The sequence below is a fragment of the Galeopterus variegatus genome, unplaced genomic scaffold (assembly GCF_000696425.1).
Source record: "Galeopterus variegatus unplaced genomic scaffold, G_variegatus-3.0.2 Scaffold3536, whole genome shotgun sequence".
In the NCBI taxonomy this organism is placed as follows: domain Eukaryota; kingdom Metazoa; phylum Chordata; class Mammalia; order Dermoptera; family Cynocephalidae; genus Galeopterus; species Galeopterus variegatus.
Window position 1 is genome coordinate 180,941 of NW_007729647.1, and position 23,231 is coordinate 204,171.

The 23,231-nt window shown below is 37.7% G+C and overlaps 1 protein-coding gene and 1 long non-coding RNA gene across 6 annotated transcripts; one reads left to right on the top strand and one right to left on the bottom strand.

Moving 5' to 3' along the window:
* Positions 1-373: 373 nt before the first annotated feature.
* Positions 374-20,873, bottom strand: SMARCE1 (SWI/SNF related, matrix associated, actin dependent regulator of chromatin, subfamily e, member 1). Of its 5 annotated transcripts, XM_008585353.1 has the most exons (11): positions 20,738-20,873; positions 18,720-18,771; positions 18,501-18,544; positions 15,379-15,483; positions 10,261-10,341; positions 9,088-9,219; positions 8,623-8,794; positions 5,196-5,368; positions 4,547-4,648; positions 3,702-3,912; positions 374-1,667 (listed from the first exon to the last, which is right to left on the bottom strand). In XM_008585353.1, exons 2-11 carry the CDS (start codon positions 18,724-18,726, stop codon positions 1,459-1,461), a joined length of 1,236 nt encoding a protein of 411 aa, XP_008583575.1. In that variant the 5' UTR covers positions 18,727-18,771; positions 20,738-20,873; the 3' UTR covers positions 374-1,458. The 5 variants fall into 5 exon arrangements, with proteins under 5 accessions (XP_008583575.1, XP_008583577.1, XP_008583579.1 ...); XM_008585355.1 differs by lacking the exon at positions 15,379-15,483 and having other exon boundaries at positions 20,738-20,871; XM_008585357.1 differs by lacking the exons at positions 15,379-15,483; positions 18,501-18,544 and having other exon boundaries at positions 20,738-20,867.
* An 892-nt stretch (positions 20,874-21,765) lies between these two features.
* Positions 21,766-22,857, top strand: LOC103600987. Its single transcript, XR_551430.1, has 2 exons — positions 21,766-22,299; positions 22,751-22,857. It is a non-coding gene; the product is annotated as an uncharacterized LOC103600987 (long non-coding RNA).
* The last annotated feature ends 374 nt before the right edge of the window (positions 22,858-23,231 follow it).

Here is a 23,231-nt window from a genome sequence, read left to right on the forward strand (position 1 = left end):
AAAAAAAAAAAAAAAAAAAAAAAAAAAAAAAAAAAAAAAAAAAAAAAGAAAAGATAATTTAAATGTCATAGGTTTCTTTATATTCCTCATGTTAATTCAGGAATGTATTCCCTTTACTTTTGGAGTCAAAGATTAACCCACCATATGTGACATGCCTATAAGGAAACCGATTTTCGTAAGTGTCTTGTACAAGTGAACTTACTATGCTGCAGTTTACAGACATAGTTGGGTGACACAAGGGGCCCGAGTATGCAAATTTATAATGGCTATGAGTCGCCATTCCATACTGTATTACACCATAGAAACAAAATTGTATGTTTGTCTTGCATATAAACGTTTAGTGCATTAAAAACACTGAGACCTTTTGTTTTTCTTTTTTTTTTTTTATTACATTTGGACCTTTAAGAAACATATACCATCAGATATACCACTATTCAGTAAAAATCTATTCTAGTTTTTGGGAAGCTTACGTGTCACAAACTATCTTGCTTCTAGTCTCCAAGACTTTACTAAGAGTTTATCAAAAAGGTAGGCTCTGATCTATGGGATCCTGAGCCTTGAGGTTTTGAATGTTTCGATTATTGTAAAATAATTTCAAGTGAATGAACTTAATTCCAGCTGTTTGGCTTCTGGAATGGGCTAATCATTTTGAAGTTATCTAGTTGAATATATGAATATTCAATTCCTTAAGCTTTGTGATCTATTCTGTCTTTGGGAAACCTGGTAAAAAAAGTAATTTTTTTTTTTTCCTGTACAATAAGGATGAGTTTACCAGAACATACCCAATACTAATTATAACAAAAGGCAGTATAGATAATGTACATGTGCTGTGTTCATTTCAATGACTATTTCATAACCTAGTAACTACTTTTAACTATGGAGACCATTTCTGGATCAGTAAGAACCAAGTGTAGTTAGTTGCAGGCTACACCCAACTCCTTAACACAACTCTTGATATCTGACATTGATTAAAAATAAAAAAGGGTAAGTGAACAAATACATACTCACACATGATTATGTTTTCAAGAAGCTACTCTTTACAAAAGTAAACAAGAGAGGGGACTTTCAGGAAGCTGTTGATGGGGAGGTTTGAAAGGTTTAAAGCTATGGCTTTGGTAAGCACCCAAGTGAGCTGTAGGAAGGCATTTGTAAGAGTAGATTCTGCAGCATCAAAGGATAATTCTCTAAAAGAGGTGGGTGTTTTCTCACTTCATCTAAATTCTGAGGCTTTCAGCAGCTGAGGGCTAGAAACAAGATCCAAGGAAAAGAGCCACTTCACAACGCGTAGAAAGGTGACTGACTGTGCCATTAGGTTCATGGTGCTAAATGGCCCAAAAGCCTTTGGTAGTGTGATATGGACAAGAAAAAAATTAATACACAAACCACAGAACACCATTAAAACCAAAAAACACTTTTTCATTTAAAAAAGTATTCAGAACACATAAAACAAGGCAGTATTTATTCTTTCTTCTCGTCTTCCGGTATGGGGTCTGTTGGTGGCTCCTCCACTGTGGCACTGTTACTCTCGGAGCCAGTGTTACTGTCACTCGTTCCTTCCTCTGCCATGCTGTCGACCCCCTCCTGCCCGCTCTCCTTGTCCTCGGGAGTAGATGTGCCTTCTTCACCATTCTGTTGGCTCTCCGTAGTTTCTTCAAGGTGTGTCTCCTCTGTAATCACACATTTGTCACTGTCAGTTCCAAAGCAAAAATTACTCTAATTATGCTGACAGTATAGAGCTGTGCTGCCCAATTCCGTAGCCACTAGCCATGTGTGGCAATTAAGCACTTGAAATGAGCCAAAGTGGCTGAGGAATTTTTCCAGCATGTTTGGAACAATTTGGGGTATGAAAATCTATTTTTAGCCGTAAATTTATGAAATCTAAATACAGATCAAATAGTTCTGATGAAAATTCAGCTTCCAAATTGAGATGTGCCATATGTATAAAATATGCACTGGAAGACACAGTATGAAGAAAGCATGTAAAAACGTTCATAATTAAAAAAATGTTAATTACACTTTGAAATCATATTATTTAGAGTATACTGGGTTAAAAAATTACATTATTAAAATTAATTTCACTTGTTTTGCTTGACTGAAAAAATGTCACTAGTCACTAGTAGAAAATTTAAAATGGCATGTGACTTTCATTTTATTTCGATTGGAGAGTGCTGTTCTGAAGTGTTTTGGATTAAATGAGGAGAAAGCAGGTAAGGAAATAATATAAGGTTGATATTTTAGATAATTTATTAAAAGTCATGTGGGGCCATTTCCTGCAAGAAATTAAGAGCATGAGATTTTTACTCTAATGATCTCAAACGATTTTCTTCAGTTTTTTTCCCCTTAACCTGAAAGGATGGAATATGAGTAAAGAGTGATAGGCCTTAAGAATAAGACATGTCCCACGCATCGATGACAAAACAGAGACAAAGGACTGAGTGTTCTGTCTAGTTGCAAAATGAGCAAAAAACTATATTCTAATTTTCAAGCTCTTGCTTTAACCACAAACATGCTCGTGCTCCAACTTCGTTAAGATAAAAACACGTTCATACAAAACAGAAAGAGGCTCAGATAATAAAACTTAAAATCCAACTATCTTAAATATTAATTTGCTGAATTAAATTCTGTACAAATATTTGGTAAAGATACATTCCATTAAATATTTTCTAGATGGTTGTCATCTGAGTACGAAGTATGACAATCAGAGGTTGTCATCCGAGTACAAACTATGATATTGTCCCTCCCACTTCTTGCACCAGTGGGCCAGGAAGACTTTGGTTGTGTTTCCCATAATTACCTTTAGCTTAGTCCTGTTTACGTAACGTACTAAGCAGGACCAAAATAGTGCCAGAAAAGAAGGTGATCTCAACATTTAAAGTAATAATCGATTTAAACAGTACTTTATTTAACTTTTACGTGTTATTTTTTACTTTGAGGGATGCTTTTAATCAGGAAAATCAGTATACCTAGAAGTAAGTCTTTCTAGGATGGGGTTGGCAATCTTTGACTGTAAAGGGGTTAGACTAAATATCTTAGGTTTTGTGGTCCAGGCACTCTGTGGCAAATACTCAACTATATTGTTGTAGCCCAAAAGCTGCCATGGACGAAATGTTAACAGACAGGTGTAGTTGTGTTCCAGTAAAATTTTATTTGCAAAAACAGGTGGCAGCAGGATTTGGCTTGCAGGTTTCATTCTGCTGAATGCTTTGGTGCCTGGAACACCAAAGATGATCATCTTAAGAGCAATAACTGCATCTTGTTTAAATAATATTAACAATAAAGTTTAAAATATTGAATGTCAATATCATGTCAAGCCCAGTACTGGAACTCACTGTCAGAGGCAGGTCCTAGAATACTTACAAATGAGGAAACTGAGATAAAATAACTTATCCAAAGTCAGTGCTAGCAAGTAGTAAAGCAGTACTAGATCTGTCTGACTCTAGCGCCAGTATCCTTAGCCACTGCACCTTTCTACTTTATATTCTCAAGCCAGAAAATGACATGAATCAATCTGGGCACATAAGCAAGACCTCAAACGGCAAGACTGGAGATAAGATTTGGAAAGAATTGGGTAGGTCACATGGAAAATAATTCAAAAGGAAAGATTAATAGAGTGACTTCTGAAAAGCATTTAGAAAGAAAAATCAAAACTAAAGACAATTGTAAAAAGCCTTGACATTCTCTTTGGTGTCGCTGGTGGGTACCTGTCTCCATGGGAATGCTTTCGTCATCTTTCTTTTCCTCAGCTTTGTGTGCCGCTTGCTCTTCCTCAGGAACGATGCTGCTCTGACTGCGCTCAGCCTGCTCCACCACCTCCTTTTCTCTTTCCTCCTGTCTTTTGCGGGCTTGCTCCTCTGCCTGTGCAATTTCGGCTGCAATTTTCTCCATATCCACTTCTACCTTCAGACCGCACAACTAGTCAGGAAAAAATTAAATTCTCTTAGTAATGTTTCTTTTTAATAATCTTTGAACCAGAGATATTATTTCAAAGGTGGGTTTTCTTGCCTATGAATTATATATATATAGATGGGAGAAAAAAACATGGTTCTAGGTCTACGCTGAAACTCTTGTGTCCACAGGAGAAGAAAGTTGCTCTAGCAGCTGTATAACATCAAATATAAGAGTGGTTGGAGAAGCAATACTGAAAGTACTGGATTATACATAAAGCTTCCATTTTATATTTAATGCTACCAAATACTAGATTTACCTGTTTTAATACAAAGCACAGACTGTGAACTATATCTAATGAGGATTAGAAAAAATCCCCCCAATGTGAAAATAATTAATGACTGCATGGAGTTTAAATTAGAACATAAGAAGGCTGTACAGGCCGAGTACTTGTGTGTACTACATGATATTTCAAATTTATTACAACTTTGCCAGAAAATGGAAATATTTTATAAAGCAAAGATCTTAAAGGCTATATAGTAAAGTTAACCCTACTTCAAGGTGAACAACATTTAGTAAAAACATTATTTTGGAAAGAAGAATGAGAAAAAAAAGTAAAAGGCACAGTGATAAAAGTATAGATAACACATTAAACGGATACCCTTTTAAGTTCATTGTTAAATGAATCTGTGCTTTCCAGGAATTTCCTCTTCTTTTCCTGGTGCCGTTCCTCTATTTGAAGAAGTTCAGCTTCTAGTTTTCGCTGTAAGACATATGATCAAGCTTTATAATTAGTTAATTATTTTCTCTAAAGTAAATATCAAACAGAATATGTCTCATTTTTTAATGGTCCACACTTTTGAACAGTGTGACAAATAATGTTTTGAATTTTTAATTTGAATTACTTATATCATGAGTTCAGGTAAGATTTTAAAAATATAAAATGAAGCACAGAGGAATGACTGATTAATAAGTAAATGTTAGAGAACACTGTTTCAGGCGTAAGTAATTTCTTTGGAAAAAAAATATTTAGTAAAGCAGTAAAGGTTGACAGGGTGCCTCAAAATTCTTGAGTTTACACGTATTTCTTAATGGATATACCTTCCATTACAAGGTTGTATGTTACAGTTTGTAATGACAAACTCATTAAACCTCTGGGAAAGGTCCACTCCCTTAAACCTCTTCCCCAAATCTGGAATAGGTTAGACTGAAATATTTAACAGGTATATTTACGCATGGTGTAAGAAGCATGTCATCTGGAATTTACGGCACAGGCCCAGTTTATTGTAACAAATGTTCTGTGACTTTACCTGATGAACCATTAAGGACTGGACCTGTCGTTTGAGAACCTGCATTCTAGCTGTTGTGACAACTGACCGAACGTCTGGCACCACACTCTCACTAAGGATTTCACTGATGAGGCGGTGGTTTCTCTGGAAACGGGCGGTGGCAGTATGCTTCATTGAAAAGCCATCATCATAATCTGGAATGAACAAGACGTCCTGGAAATTAGGTCACCAGTAGCCATAAACAGGAGAGTGTAACAGTGTTAACATTTAATTATGAAGGAAATATGGCCCTTTCTGGCCTAACGAGTGGGCCTGACCACACTCATGGGAGTATTGGGGCAGTCACTTGATAAAAACCATACAGAGGACACAAATGTGTTCACTGGCCAAGGTATTAGTTTGTCTCACAGTCTTTAAATGATAATGTATGTCTGAGAAGGATTTGGCTGAAATGCTAATGGGCTGTAACCATATCTCTTTTGGCTTTGGAACCAACAAAAAGGCTGCACATGATGACAGTAATTGAAATTTTGCTGAATGTTTCACTCCCTTGGTAGTAATTTAAGGCATTTAACTGATGAACAACATATGAACTGGGTGGTGTCTTTGTCACCACAGCATTTAAAAATTAAATGACAATGCCCATTTGTAAAATCAACTTATCACTGCAGAGAAAAACTTATCTCTAGCAATATTCATTTTCCCGCACCAGCATTTACACTTTATTAAAGAACCATTAAGGCCCTGAAGTAATTTAATGGGGAAAAAAAATATTTGATTCCAAATTTGCTTTTAATTTTTGTCAATTTGTACACTTATACAGTTGCTGTCAGTATGTAATGGTACTACTCAAGTTCATATACATATAATATGGGTCTGATTTACTTGCTTATTTTTAATAGCAATGCGTTTCCTTAATCTCAGCCTTTGCTTTATCACCTTCACAATTTTCCACATATCTGCTAACAACCTGTACCATTAATTAAAAAAAAGAGAATGTTTTCTCTAAGCAATGCACATTAAAACAAAAGTTCCTCTCTGAGCCACCTAATCACCTTAGTGTCCCCCCAGAGGTGAAGGGACAGTTTAGGAAACCGTGCTGCAGAGGCCCACACTGTGCTGCTCTCATAGTTTAGCACCTCCCTAATTATTTGGCAATTAAGTAGTTCCTAAAACCCTAATTATCATAAACATCACAGCTACAAACTCTTGTTTTTGTAAAAAGTTAAAAAAACCCCTTTGTGGGGCCAAGCCCGTGGCGCACTCAGGAAAGTGCGGCGCTGGGAGCGCAGCAACGCTCCCGCTGCGGGTTCGGATCCTATATAGGAATGGCCGGTGCACTCACTGGCTGAGCGCAGTGTGGGCGACACCACACCAAGGGTTGCGATCCCCTTACCGGCACGAAAAAGACAAAACAAACAAACAAACAAACAAAAAATCCCTTTGTTTCCTTTTGACTAATTTCTTTAGGATACATAATTGTGAAATTAAAACTATTGGGATAAGACAGAGTTTTAAAAATTCTGTAACCTTTTTGCTTTTTCAGGAAGGGTTTTTCACATGTAAGGTTATATATATGGTCCAACTGCACTACCTCCATCTAAGTTATCTTTTTTTGTTGTTATTTTTTGCTTTCTTTTCACTGGTAGGGGAAATAATGTCTTAGCAATTTGGACTTGTCCTTCCTTGCTGCACTTTAGTTGTCTGATTTTTTTTGTGGGAGGATGGGATATGGGGGGGTATATTTTTTCTAGTTATTATCTAATTCACCAGCTATTCATCTCATAGTCTCATTTACAAAGGCCTTCACTGTCTTCTGTGGATAACTGTGGATGTCCTGTAGATCTTTAGACAGTCCTCTTAAAGAAGGTAGCAGCTATTGTACTTACGCCACCCTTCTCTTGGTTTTAATGTGCATTTCTACATCCTCAGTCTTCCTCTTTCTACTCAGCTCTGAGGGATAAAGTCCAAGTCTAAAGTCATTCTTATGCGGCATCTTTGTTATTGCCTGTCTATTCTTACTAGCAGCATTAAGATCTTACCTACTTAAAAACAGCAGTTTGAGACTGTTCCTAAGTGAATCTTTTCAGTCCTCAATGTTCATGCTGTTATCTTTCACTTAATGAAAACTTTAACTATTTCCTACTTGTAGCCTCTATGTTGCTAGCCTGTTTCCTCTTGTACTGACCCCCACCCTCCCAATTGCTTGAAGACTGGATCTTCTTCTTGTTTCTTAGTTCTGTATGTTTCTCTTGCACTAATCACCCCCTCCTACTTGTAGCCTCTATGTTGCTAGCCTGTTTCCTCTTGTACTGACCCCCACCCTCCCAATTGTTTGAAGACTGGATCTTCTTCTTGTTTCTTAGTTCTGTATGTTTCTCTTGCACTAATCACCCCATCTGAGTAATTAAGGTCTGTGTATGCTGATGTGTCTTTAGCATTGTTGATTCTGCCTAACTTGCAATATGTCTTCCATTACATATTCTTGTCTATATTATTATATTTTATTGTCTGTATTTATGAGAACATTGTCAATATCCCAGTTCATTCTTTTGAAAAACCATTTTTGTTTTTCCCTCCTTTTAAGAGTATCAATTAATTCTTTAGGTGGTGTTATTGTTTCCTCCCTCATTGGTCTCTTCTTTAAAGCTCTTAAAAGCTTCCTCTTTGTAACTGTTACTTTAAAATGGGATCTTAAATTATTTTCGTGATGCTTCTGTCACGTGTAGGTAGAGTGTCCAATCTTTTCTGCATCACAGAAGCACAAAGAGAAAATAATATTTATATGGCACGCTAGACATACAGATGTGTGTGCTCATAGCTGGAGGTGGCTATCTCTGGGGCTCCGTGCAGCCTCAGACCCTGCCTCACTGCAGAGGAAGAGGTATGCAATCTGCACACATGCAAACTATTCATGGAATGGCAATTAGGAAGCTCTGCCATTTATGTGTGTGTGTATGTATTAAATTTGTATGGGTATGACCTCAAGAGTGGTCTCATGAGCTATAACTATAAATTCTTGTTGGATTTCTGAATTAACTAGAAAGGAAATTTCATAATGCTTCTACCCACTCATTAACTTTCTCCCTTAAGAGTCTTTAATTCAACAAATTTAGGGAAACAATAAGAAAACAATATTACTAGAAGGCAATTAGCTTTTTAAAAGCAATTGAGGCAAAATCCCGATTGTGACTCAAAAACCCTTCATGATTTTGAGAACAAGAATTTTAACAAAGAATAAATAGTTTTCGCTATTGTCTGCCATGAAAAGCGCAATTCTTTTTCTTAGGGAAATTCACATAAATCATACTCAAAATAATCAAGATATTGAAATGGTACTTAAATTATACTTCATTTTCTATTTAAGAAATAAAAACTTAAAGAGATTTCTCATATTTTAATTCTGAGAGAAAGCATAAACAAAACCACAGTTTCAAAATTTTCTTACCGTCTGGATCTTCAGCAGGCTGAATGCTCATGTAAGGTTCTCCTTTCTCCATGCGAGACTGTCTCTGTCGACTTTCTTCCTCTAAAGCAGCTTCTGCACGGCTTTTTGCATTTATGTAAGCAAGGTATGCGGGGGAATTATGATAGGCCTTCATAGATTCATTGTACTCTATCTGAAATTCAAATGTTTTTCAGTTTTATAATTAACATTTTGCAGATAATAATGCACACCTATATTATCTCATTTGAACATCCAAAGATATGATGTAAGCAGGGTATTGTGATAGTTATCTCCTTTTTACAAACAAGGAAAATGAGGCCTAGAGAAATTAAGTGACTTGACTCAGACAGAAAGACCCTTAGTGCAGCCTCAGCTTTCTGATCAAATCTTATGTTTCTTTTACAAATAATAAGCCAGTGTTTATGCACTTCACATTGTATCCATCCTCCTGCAGCCCCACCCTACCTTTTCTGCTTCGTATTCATTTAAATATTCTTGTTTCTCTTCATCAGTGAGATCTCGCCACATGCCACCAATAATCTTGCCAATCTCCCACAACTTTAGGTCAGGGTTGGAAGCCTTTACTTGGTCCCAGACCTTAAAAAGGAAACAGGTGCTATTTCAATATTGATGCCTAAACATATAGACCTTTAAAAACACTTTTTAAAATGGAAACTTTTAAACATAAACAAAAGCAGAGAGAACAGTATCAAATTCCTATTACTCATCAGCCTGCTTCAACAATTATCAATGACAGGCCGGATCTCCTTTCATCTTTAACTTGCTGCATTATTTTAAGGTAGATCTTAGGTATCAAGTCACTTCACTCCTAAATACTTCCAAATTTAATAGGCCAAGAATATCTCCAATCACTGTAGACACTTAAGATGAGTTAACTCAATAAGTCTATATCTCTAAAAGTTCACGTGAATTTAGAAGGAAAGTGGTTAATTTGCAGAATACAATACATCATTTTGTCAAATACATATATAATAATTATGACCAAAAGTTTAACAGTTCTAGATAGAGATTAACATGCACTTCCCTTTAATAAAGACACCAACTGTATTTTTTTTATTTTAGGAGTAATGTAGGTTCATCACCAAAAAATTGGAAAATTCAAGGACGTGTAAAGACAATAAAAATTACCATAAGCTTTCTGCTTAGAGATAACCTTGTCTTCCAGGCTTTTTTCCCCTTCAAACTAATATGTGGTTTTTACTATTTTTATAAAAGATATTAATATATGTAGTTTTATATATTTTTTTCACTTTACACTTTTTCCACGTCATTATATATTGTCCAAAAAGGTATTACTTTAATGGCCACAGAATATTCTATCTTAAGGATTTTAACAATTAATGAGGGTACTTCAAAAAGTTCATGGAAAGATTTGTATTATCTTTAATTCTATTTTTCCACAAACTTTTTGAAGAACCCTTGTGTTTAATCATGTTCCTCTTGTCGGATTTTAGTTCTGGAATTTTGAAATCAGAACTAATCTCTTTAAGAACTACAATTTCTTATCCTTTCCTCTGAATATGCATAGAAAAGCTGGCTAAGCTGATCTGAAATTGGATGTAAAGCAAAGAAGCAAAGACGGCAGCCCTCACTCCTTTCCAGTTCCTGGGCGCCTACCTTTCTGCTGTACCTCATGTAGGGCATCAGCGGCTTATCTGGTGGCTTTGGGGGTTTTGGAATCGTAATACCAGAGGATGCCTACAAAAGAGTTAAATACATTGATTATTCAATTGCAAGGAGTTCACCAGCAAACTGAAAAGAGAGTCCCTTAAAAAATTCTAATGCGCCTTTCTTCTACTCGTCCATGGATACAAGATTCTTATATTTTCTCCACTGAAAATAGCTATTACTGCAAATTCAGAAATGTTCGCATCAAAAGAAAATGACTTTAAGCAAATAATTTTTAAAATGTTTTACTTAGCAGTTTATTGCCACTGCTCTTACAACCTGGCTGAAAGAACAAATAAAACATTACATAACAATCCATACATTGAAAATATATGGTTATATATCAAACGCCTGACATTTAGGACATTACCTGGCACCCTTTTATTTTGCTCAATTACCATTACACATACAGTCAACACTTGATTATCTGCCGCAGAATCTGAACCTTTAGCACTTACCACACTCACACTGTCTACTGAGGGGACTTTGTACCTATATCGAAATGCGCTCCCACATAAACAGTAACAGAAAAGCTATATCACAGGTTCAAAAACAAAAAGGAAAAACCAAACCTTCTTATATCCTTTGCCATGACTAGATTTGATTTCCCTTAAGGTTCTCTGTCCGTACCTTGTAGTTTTCTTATAGAGGGGATCAAGAAGTGTAAACTAGTCACATCTTTCTTAGTCTTAATCATAGTGTAGGAGCAAACAAGTTTACCAGTAACAGAGTACAGGCAGACATGGGGCCTGATTATGTTATTTTGAGGTCTTATATCATGAAGCTCCATTGCATTAAAAATTTCTGGTTTTGTGGGAAATACATAAGAGGAAAAGGAAAAATGGGATGTTCAGGAAAAGACAGAAGAAAAGGAGGCTAAGGAGAAACTGAAAAATACTTTTTAAAAAGGTAAAGAAAAAAGTGGGCGAGAGAAAAAATAAAAAAGGAAGGAAAGAGAAAGATGACTGGTTGTTTTTATGGGCTAAGACCTAGGTGAGAGATACCAAACAGCTTCTGGTAGATGCTCCAGATAGTGCTAACCCAAGAGTGCCTATTTCTGAACTTTTCAGTCTCCTCTTAACATATATGACTGCATTTGATTAAGGACCCAGAATAAGAAAAATCATGGCTGAATCATACTTAATTTCAAAATTTCTGGGAGACCCCTGATATTGACTCTCTTTGCCAGGCTGCGGGTGGTGGGAGGAAGAGGTGCTGGCTTTACTCTAATTATCAAAAGGCAGGTATTGGCAAATCCTTATGAGAAAACTAAAGTGACATTTTGTTCTCTTCCTCTTCTGTTGCTACTGTGATAAAACCCCAAGGACACTCCTCCATTGTGGGCTGGGGTCCCAATCATATCCTTACTTTTCATTAAAGTCTCAGGAATTATTAGCATGTTTGCGCCCCTTTCCACTGTGATCAAGAAATGCTTCCTTTTCCTACTAGGGTCTCCCTCCTTCCTTATATACTTTTTAATAACTCTACTTCTTCATATACCAAGTTGTTAGAAAGCATTTCACCTCTGAATTAGTACCCTCTCTTTCTGCTCCTTCCATGCTGGTGCCCATGCAGATAGACCCTGTTTTTAGCCAGCAGTGGGCAATGGAGTGAGACGAGCCATGGGAAATTGTCAATGGTGGTGATGTGAGCAGCACATACAGGGAGATCTACATTAAGGTTTGTAGGAGATCTTTCAAGGGGAAGAGGAATTTCTGTAAGGCTAACCTTATGTCATGGATTCAGGGAAAGGACACACACAAGTCTGCTTCTTCACACATGAAGTTATTAAAGAGCATTTCCAACTCATATCCAATATAAACCTTCAGAATTCCATGAAGTGGGTTACAAATAAAGTTAGAATTGTGCCCATAATTGAAGGTGGTAAACCACTGTTAATTTTTAAAAAAATTAAAGAGGTTAAAGAATTTTAAAATGCCTATGCTTTCAAGCTTTAAGTATGAATTAAAACACTTTAAAAACAAAGTATAGTAACATTTACTCTTTGATATTTTTCAAAGAATTGCTTTTTATAACATTAATCAATTTGCTTATTTCCCCCTCCTTTTTCCCAAAAGGTACATGAGTCATCTATACATCGAGGCCAAATTTCACTACATTGACCTGTCAATTTAGAAATACAAAAAAGCCAAAAAACAACCAAAATATACCCCCAAACAATTACAAAGTTAAATTCCAGCTGGTGTTCAGGATACTGAAGATTTATATCATTATACACCTCCAATTTACTTAACATCTCAGACAGACATTGTTCTACAATGTCTTAAAACATTTCTTTACCCTTGAAAAATTTTTTTCACTGAACACACTTTAAAATTTTCTCAGTAAGAGTCAATTAGAAACAACCACTGCTTTGCTGTAGTGTAACCCTCTGTTAGAGGCATGAAAAACCTGCTGGCTCTGTTACTAAATCAATTGCCCAGGGGTTACGCTTTTGGAGTGCGGTGCCTTTTTTGATCTGTTTCTTTCCTTGTTGCTATCAGGAAACCCACCTTTAGCAGCAGCACTCTCTCTTTCCAATTTTCTGCTTCCAATTTGCAATGAGTTGGGAAAACAAGTAACTGTGCTTGCATAAGAGTAAGGTCCTAGGAAAATCTCCTATGAATAAAGTCCATGATTTTGAGGAATTTATCTTGGCTACTCAAGAGTTTTTTGTTGTTGTTTCTTTCCCAATTCTTGGCAGTTTCTCTGTTAGGGTCTTATTTAAGGGTTTTCTTCTAGGACAGAATTTCCATTAATGTACAGAAATACAGTGTTTTTAACATTTTGTCTCAACCCGTTTTCATATCTGTACTTAAGAGAATGCTTATCATCGTCTGAATGAAGAAATGACTAGGAATTCCATTTCAGAGCTATCATGAGATGCCAGAAGGCCTCAACATGCTCTATGAAGTGTTTATTGCCTGCAACTGTCCAAGTGGACTGGACTCATCAGGGAAATCCAGTGTTCTGCATAGTCCACAGGAAGATATTTCACAGGACTTCACAGAATCATTCTTTCAAATCACTGACTGCCTAAGGCACTTTACAGACAATACCAAATAGGAGCCCTTCCCCCCAAAGTAATGCATAACTGGGGTCATCTTAAAATTAAAATGCTTTTATAATGGTCAAAATCAGAGCTACTAAATCTTAATACAGTTTAAATTAGATATATGAGGGTACTTCAAAAAGTTGGTGAAAAAATGAAATTAAGAGATAATGTGAATCCTTCCACGAACTTTCAGAAGTCAACTCATATAAAAAAGGTAGTGTAAAACCTCCACATTTTCTAATCCCTTCACACAACAGTTTAATTATACTTTAATCTGCTGTTATGATAACAATAATACAAAGAAAACAACCACAAAGAACCAAAACACCAAATTTTCCATGCCCAACAACTCTCCTAATCTTTCCGGAGGGAGTGTCCACTCCAAATGCTGGGTTCTCACATTTGCCAAGAAGGAGTGGGGGGAGACAGATGATTGACCAAGGCCCAGAGGTAGTGAGTACACTTTCCTTTTCCTAGTAAGTCTCCACTGAGTGGTCTCACTTTCAAAACAGAGAATCCCCACAACTATATCCATGTTAAGAGCAAAATGCTTACAGAAACCAAAAATCAAGTTATTCTAATATTATAGTTACCATTTCTATTCCATTAATATAGATAATCAAGAGCTGACTGTATAGAGCTATTAAAAGTAATCATTTTCTTGTTCACTGCCCTTAAATAAACTTCTGCATTAACACGAATGACCCAAAATTGATTCTGCTTGTTGTTTAAATGAAAATGTTCTTTACCATTTGATAACCTTGCCATTCATTACACTTGTGAAACAACACACGTAGGGCAGGGAAAAACATGTACTGATACACATAAAAATTGTATGCATTGTGAAATGCATACATACACAAAGTCTGTCAGAATTCTTTTCAGATACCATGAAATATGCATGGCACATAAAACTTGATATGCTTATGAAGTACAAATTATGCAGAAACAATGGAAAATTTAGACAAACAAAATCTATCAAGCTAAGCAATATGCTTACCAAGATAGACATAAAGTTTGATAGTTACAAGCTTTCAGCTCTAGCTTGACTACAGGGTGAGAGGGCTTTTTTGAAGTTATTCATTGAAGGCACTTAGTATTTATGAATACAGCAAATGAAAAACAGGTATTAAAAAGTTTACAGCCATTCTGAGTTGTACAAATTCTCACTAACACCACATTCCAATGTATATAAGTATTTGACTTTTGGATTTATCTTTATTTTCAGTAAATCATTTTTATGGTTATTTTCTTTTGGTACCTAAACTTCCTTGGATAGAGTTTAAGATGGTTTTAAAACAAAAACTTTGAAGTTTGAATTCTGATAGGCTGATCATTTAAATGAAACATCCTAAGTTTCAGAAATCACATCCGTTATACGTACTTCAGATTAGAAACGCACACCTAGTTGTACAGGTCTAGTCTGATACCTCAAATTAATTTCATTCAACTTTCATTCTGCAATTCTTTGAAGTGACGTTAAAATCTTTTCTCATTTTAACTGGAGAAAAATGAGTTTTAGTTAGAAGGTCAGCTATTAAATCCAAAAGACAAATAATTATGTGTAGCAATTCAAACTGGTAGGCCAGCCAAAAGCTTTCCAGCCCTGAAAAGGCCAGGTCTGAAAGCTCAACATTTACTAAGAAACTGAGTCCTTCAGACAAATGCCAATTACCTTAGAAAAATAAAAAATATTCTTCACCTCAGAAAGGATATTTTAACCATAAGAAATTCTCAGTTTGTCTACAGACAGTATGAGTGTTAAGTGCTCAAGGCTTTACCCCTACTGACCACCAAACAGAATGGATTTTTCTTTTCTTCCATATACAAATTCAGATTTCTTTTTTTTTTTCAGAGTAAGATAGTACAATGAATGTTTAAAATAGTCAAAAAGCCAGGTTAAAAAAGTTTTTAAAAGTGGCTGTGCTTATGATTCAAGAGGACCTAACTCTGAAGGCATTTCTGGTCAATTCCAGTTGTTTGCCGGATGCTGTAATAGTTGATTCTCCTACCGTGACCCGGCTGTTGGTGCCCGGGTTCCCTCCCAGCCTGTAGTTGTTGTAGGCGAGATGACTGTATGGATTGTATCCCACAAACCCTGGTGTGCTGGGCATTTGCTGATGGAAACAAATGAGACAAAAACACGAATGAGAAATGAGCTCAAACGAGGAAAACACAGAAATGAAAAATGATCTGCATATGGCATGCAAAAGCAACCTGAATTTAAACAAGCAATGGTGTGTTGTAATTGTTCTTTTTCTTTCATTGAGAAACCAGTCTGCAAGTGACTTTTTTTTTCTTTTCTTTCTTTCTTTTTGCAGGGGCTGGGGGTGTTTGTGTGAATGTGTGTGGCTTGTTTTCTGAGATAAGCAATACACTGAAATGTTTCAAACATTCAGGATTACTTTACGGTCAATAGATGATATAACGACTTAGTGATATACGATGTTTGAGGTGGGAAGGCTTGAAGTGTATAAACTGGAAGTCTGAAAACACTACATGCAAAACAAAACATGATTTGACATTTATGTGAATGCCACCAATGTATTTGTCTACGAAAAACAGAAACAAGAAATGGATCTGCCTTCAAAGACAGTTTTACATCATTTTATATAATGTGAGAAATGAGAAGAGACTCAAATCAGGAAGTCAGTAATTGTCAATAGCAGAGAACATATGTTGAATTCAATGGATGTCACATACATGATTTCAAAACAAAGACTTGTAATAAATGCATGGATTTCATTCTGGGGTACTATCTGATCTTTATGACCCAGTCATTCTTTTATAGGCTTTCTCTTCCATCTCTTCTTTGATCCATCTTCCATAGGTCAATCATGAATAATTTCTGCATTTGGTCTTAATGTGAACTACTTTTCTAGTTGACAAAGTTGAACTTCCGTTTTTCATCTAGTTTCCTGATAGTTCTCGACCCTTCAAAATAGCTGCTCATTGCAGCAACAGAATTCTTGATTTTTGTGTTTTATGTGTTGATGTAATCACAAATGGGCTCTTATATAGCAGTAGCCTCACGGTCAATACAACGACACCCAATGTTCATGAGAATCAAGGCATAATGCATAAAAAGATGTAGCAAATAGAGACCAAAAGTAGGGTATTTTACCTAATGAAACCCAATCAATGTAAGTGACAGTAATTTCAATTTCATATGCAAGTAACACTATCAGTCTTGAACTGAATAATGTAAAATACACTTAACACACCCCAACTAAGCTGTAGCTGTTACAAAATAAATACAATTTTCTAAAACTGCACATACCCTTAGGGTCCAAAAGAAAGACATTCAAACAGATATTACATTTGATACTCTTTAGGGAAAAAGAAAGTGACTGATCAGTTTCTAATCTACATAGTTAGAGGACGCAAATTAAGCATAATTAAGTAGGCAAAACACAGATGAAGTACCAAAGGCACAAAAGAAGTGTATATTACTTGGAGTGGCACATTTAGGTGGTGGTGGTGGATATGGTGGTGGTAATGGCAGTGGTGGTAAAGGTGGTGGTAGAAGTAATGGGAAAAAAAAAAGGAAGGAGAATAATTCATTTAGTATCCATTCTCTTGGATGTTCTAATCCCTATCTTCTATATTTCGTGTGTTAATGTGAAATTATAATGGTACAGAAATATGACTAAAGAAAGGTAAAAAATCTCTTTCTACATATGAAAAGTCTTAAGGGGACACTTGGTTTTTGAAATATTTTAATCTCAAAAAAGTCGTTTGTCCTCAGATATTATACACTGTTGGAGGCAGTATTTATGTCAAAATGACATCTTTGAAGGTTGCATAAACAATGAGAATAACTGTTCAACATTATGAAGGGATAATGCAAGAAAAATAAGTAAGGGAACTTAAAAAAATTGAAACTAAAATATTATATTTATACCATTTCCAAAGCTGAAGTACATGGTTAGCTCTTTGAGGTGAGAATCTCAATTGTTCAAATCCACCTGTATAGCCACTAGCAGAGTGCCATGGAGATGGTCATAAGAAACGTTCTTTAAGGAAAAAAACGAACCAAGCACAGGACTTTAAGATCTATTGGAAATAACTTTAGAGATTATATATTACATAAATTGAACTGAGAACATATGATAGTTATCTCTTTTTAAAAGCATCTCACTAAGGAAAAACAAACTGTTGATACACGTAACTAAAACATACGTCTAAGGGTTAGTAAATAAGACTAGTTATCTAGTGTAGAAAACCAAATTTCACAAGGACCTAATTAGAAGTGAAAAGCAGACTAGCTGGAAATTTTAGGTGATAGAGGGTATGGAAGGAAGGGCTAACAGCTATTAAAAAACTGATTTTGTAGGATATGGTCATGTTAACAGTGTTTTTTTTTTTAAATAAAAAAAAAAAAAAAAAAAAAAAAAAAAACCAACAAAACCCAACAAGGAAGCCATTTCAACAAGTCCTGAACAGTTACTGTTAAATCTGTTTTGTGGGTTGGACAATTATTTTACATGCTGACCAAGCTGGACCAGAGCTTGCTGGGTGAAAAAATTAGTTCACAACTATTATTTAGATACTTTGAAACATATCAATGCCCAAACTAATAAAATATAAGGCATAAAGCAGAGTAAAGTTCAGTAGCAAGATCTGACCCACAGATAATAAAATCCTTACTTGAACAGCTTGAAAATAAATATTTACAATGAGTGTAGTTATAAAACTGGAAGATTTATTGCTTGATTTAACACAAGTATTTTATATAGAGATAAGAGAGTAGAGAAAAATGTAACCAGCTGAAGGTTAGGTTTAAAAAAAAAAAATGCCAGAATGAGCATTCACTCAATATCAACTTAAAGACTTAATAGTGAAGATTAACAAGAAAGAAGTGTTAAACTTGTCACTTATTTCCCATTAAAAAAAAAAAACAAAAAACAAACTGAGCATAGGAGGTTGGAATTTCACAGTATGTTTCTTTAAATGTTGGGGTTGGTTCAAGGTAAGATGCAAAGAGTTATTTTATTTAGTAGGAAGTGCTGTTTTTTAGCTGAATTTTTCATCCTGTTGCTGTGATGATTGAGTGACTGTCACTGGAAGACATCTGGGTTTTTGTATCAAGGCCAGACTTGGCTATTACATTAACAAGAAAATTAAAACTTACTGTTGCAGGAGCTGGGGTGGGAGGTGGGGCATAAGATGGTCTTTCTGTTTGAAAGAAAATAAATAACTTCTTGTAAACAACTGAGATATAATACTATGCAACAAAACTACCAATGGTCCTGTTTTGAAGAAAAAAAATGAGAGTATTTTGGAATTCCCACTTGCTAGGGCATTAGTCTCTTATTAACATAGATTGATAAATATAAAAATTGAAACTTACTTGACATTTTGGAAGATTAAGTTCTCAGTTCCTTAAGAATGAATCTGAGACACTAAATAAAAAAAAGAAAAAAAAAGGAAAAATAAAAAGAGAATCAAAACTCGGCAAGCATAAGAGAATGTTTCCCTAAAGAATAGGGTAGTTTAATAGGTATTTCTGAGTGAAAATTACTTTACCTTATCTCCTAGTAATCAAGCTTTTGCATATTTTACTAGTTCTTGTAGGTCATTTGGCTAATCAGAATTTAAAGGGCTAAAACAAATTACTGGGGATATTTAGAGTGATATTTGAAATGTATTTTTCTTATGATACTGAGTCATCTCTTGTATGGAAAACATTTTGCTGATGCCATGTAAACATTTAATCAGACTGATAAAAAGATAATGACAATAGAATGTGATGTATTATCAGAGTCCACCCCAACAAGGCCTACCAGATACTGACAGCTCTACCTTGCTTTCGGGATGACAATTTCTATTAAAATAGGGCAGCATTTCTTTCCTGCAGGCAGTGCAAAAGGTCTTGGTATGATAATTAGTTTTACATTCTCTTACAGCAGTCAATAACTTTGCAAGGGCTGGAAGTAAATCTTGAGAGTCTACCCGAAAAACTCTTATTCATCCTTCACAGCCCACTTCGAAATTTCCTCAATGGAACTTTCTTGATAAATTACCTGGGCAGAATTAATTGCTCCCTCATCTGAATTCCTATCTAGTTTACATAGATCTATGATATTATATGTTTATTATAACTTTTTTTAAAACTTGTCAATATGGCTAGATTGTGTGCTGCTTAGAAACAGGGACCATCTAATTTATTACTGTTTTCCCAATACCTAGCTCAATTCTTATTAAGTTTTGTCCTACTATTACCAGCTCACAAAGGGAGCAGACACATGCGAGCTTGTGCACATACATCACAAATAGCGGGGTACAAAGACACAAAAACTCATTTTTAGAAAGAAGGCAAATAGACTTCTATGACTACTAGAGTACTTTCACCCAATATTATGTGAATCAAACATAATTTTTTGCTTCTATTTTGCACTTTGAGGAAACTCTCTGGAGCACAGAGTTCTGGTGTGTGAAGAAACACCTTGTCAATGGTCCAATTTGGGTCTCTCCCTTTTTCCTTAAAGAACAGGCAGAGAAACCTATGAGTCTGGTGCAGATTTCCTTCCTGCTCACATTAAGGAAGCTGTCAACATCCAGTAGGCCTTACTGTGGAGAGCCCTGACAAAAACTGACACAAGTTCCTTGCATTTTACACTTTATGGTTAATAATTCAAAATTACTGCTCTCTCCTTTGTTAGAAATATAAACTCTTAAAAGTGTGTTTATACACTTTGTCTGACATTGGATCCATCCCTGGTGCCTGGCATAGATACTCGATAAGCACTTGTTGAATAAACACCTTAAATAGGACAGGATATTACACTATCTCGCTTAACAGTGCAACTACCCACGGGATATATACTGTACTATCCCCATTTTCCAGATGGAAAACAGGAGTCTCGGAGAGCTTAAGCAACTTGCCTAAAGCCACACACCCAGAGCTGGGTTTCAAACCCAGGCCAAACTGTTTCAGAGCTTCCATTTTTCACTCCACCCCACACGGGGAGTCCTCAGGTCGCGGCCTGGACCAAAGGGAAACCACCTTCCCGGGGGTGAGGCCCACAGGCTTGCCTTGCCCCGAGGGCTTCCTCTGACGTCGTCCTTTAAGTTTGTCGTAGAAGATGCACTTTACTAGCAGCTCCCCCAAGTGGGGTGTGCACAGGTGCTCTGACCAACTTCGGGGCGTGAGCGGAAGGGGCAAACCTCGCTCCGAGGGGGGCTCCAGATGGGACTCCCTCCCAACCTGCGCTCCACTAGGCCTCAGGGAGGCCGCCGCCGGCTCCTAGGTCGGGCCCCACAGCCAGGCCTGAACCCAGCAACCCCTGGGAACTCGGGGTCCCGCCAGGCGGGGACACCACGACCTGCCACCCTGCCGACCCGGTCGGGCCCCCCGGAGACACTCACCGGCGGGCTCCAAACGCGCCCGCAGCTCCGGCTCCGCTTCCCTTTGTCCCGCGCACGCCCCGCCCCTCGCGTCCGGAGCTTCCGCAGCCGCACTTTCCACACTCTCGCCGGTGTCTCCGCGGGCCGCGCCCGCCTCTCTGTAGAAGAATAAACCTTCTAGTGAGGACGCGGTGATGCTCAGTACAGTCAGGGATTTTTTCAGGCCCCGTAGATTCCTCAAAATTCCCCGAATTCGGACACTTTCCCAGCCGGGCGCCGATTCGTCACGGCGAAGAGGGCGGAGGTGGTCCGACCGCGGGATAGGCCCAGATTTCGCGGCCGGGATGAGCAAGCGCGACCGCGGCGCCGGGGGCCGCGGCGGGAGGTGCCGCGCCGTGGCGGGGCCGGGAGACGGCGGGAGTCACTCCGGGGGGAGGCCGCGGAGCCGCTGTGGCCGAGCGGGCCGCGCGCTCCTCGGCCCGGGCTCCGGCTGCGTCCGTCCCCGCGCCCGGATCGGTTTTCTTTCCGCTGTCTGGGAGCAGGACGTGCTTTAGCGAGCCCGGGGTGGAGGCGTGGAGGACTCGGCGGCGTTGGCGTCTTCACCCGCGCCCGCAGGGCTTCGTGCCTGGGGTAGCCTTGGCGAAAAGCAACACGGAGCTTTGCAGTGTTCCCAAGCGCTTTTAGGGTGTAATCGCCGCGGGATTCTGAGCCAAGGCTCAGAGACTCAACCCCCTTGCAGCAGGTTGTGTGCCTTGGCAGCGCCCGGGGTGCTGTGGCTCATTCGGTTCCCGCCGCAGGGAACGACAGTCCCCACTTTAAGACTTTCCAGACCCAGCTCAAGTGTCTCTTTGCGATAACCTCTTGGAACTTCCCCCCTGATGATCCTCTGTACTCGCATGACTCTCCGATAGAAACCGTGGTGGTTCGCTTCGTACTGAACTTTGTCATCTCCAGGCTTTGTGAAAGCTTTGAAAGCAAAGGTTCAGCCATCTGCATTGGTCAGCTTCGTATAGCCAATGCCTACTAAGGGCTTAACCCATTATGAGATGTTCCATAAATGTGTATTGAGGCAGCTTTCTGGTCTGCCCGAGGGCTTGTTCCACTAAATCACGAGTATGTTGGTTTAGCATATGGAGTGAGTAGCCCCTTCCTTGGATGTATAAACATCTGGCTGACATTGTGGGCCACTGTGGAGGGAGAAGAAACAGACGGGATCCCTAACCTGTAATTACTTGAAAACAGTGTTGACATTTAGGGGGACTGGTTGAATTCTTGGGCTGCTCGTAGTCCCCATCCTGAGTGTGACAGCAGGGACTGGGGCATCTCTAGAAGTCTGCAAAACTGGGGACAAGTGGTACTCTGTCCAGTTCTTCTGCCTCCAATATTTTTATAGTCATTAATAGAGATTAATGAAATTGAAGAGCATGTTGAAAGGAAAGACTAAAGGAGAGGTCATCAAAGGATAACAGGCAACCTGAGTGCTGCTTGAGACAATGTACATAAAATTGCTTTTTAAATATAAAAGCATCAGAGACGTGTAAAGGATTAATGCAACGTACATGAAGGCCTCAGCAGGGATCCCGGTAACTTCTTTCTTTGCCTTTGCCCAGCAACTCCAACCCGGCTTCTTCTGGGGCCTTTGGGGTTATGGTGGGCAGATTGGGCAAATGCAGTGTTGGGGAGATGCTCCTTTGTGAAATCTCAGTGTTCCTCTGAAGAAAAGGTGCAGGTACTGGATATTAGGAACAAAGCACACTGTAGTGTAAAAGGGGTGACACAAAAAGGAGGAAAATGGAAAGGAGGGTATCTAACTGGAGCAGTGACATTGTCTGATACACTTTCTCACCTGATTTTTACTCAAATGTTATCTTCTTAGTAGGTCTTTCCTGATCTATTTAAAATTGCAATTCATCCCCCAACCCCCACTCTCTATTCATGGCTCTTGCTTTGTTTTTTTCTATAGCATTTATCACCAGCTAACATACTATACTTTTTATGTGTTTAATTTTTTTGTTGTCTTTTTCTTCCCATCAGAATGAAAGCTCCTTGAAGTTGGGGACTTTGGACATCTTGAACAGTGCATGGTACATTTGGGTGCTCAATATTTGTGGATTAAATAAATGAGTGACTATTTCATTTTATTCCTTTGGTTCTTTCTATACTCCTAAAGATTTGAGGAATTAAGAAAGGAAGGATATAGGCAAAAGATAATAGAAAAAAAAAGTCTTCCCTTGTCCTGAAGAAATTAAAATTGAAGAGTGAAATATCCAGCAAGATGGACTCAACTTACATTGAGTTTTTTCCCCTACCAAATCAAACATCAGAACATATGATCTTGCATGCATAAGGATATTTATGGAAGCTACAGGACAGACGTTTGGAATTGTAATTATTCCTGGAAACTATGGAGTGCAGCATTAATATGACTATTTAAACTATATGTAACTATAAAGGTTGTTGGGAGCTCTCACATGCGCCTAGTAGTTAACCTCAGACAGAGTCTTAGGCTCAAGTA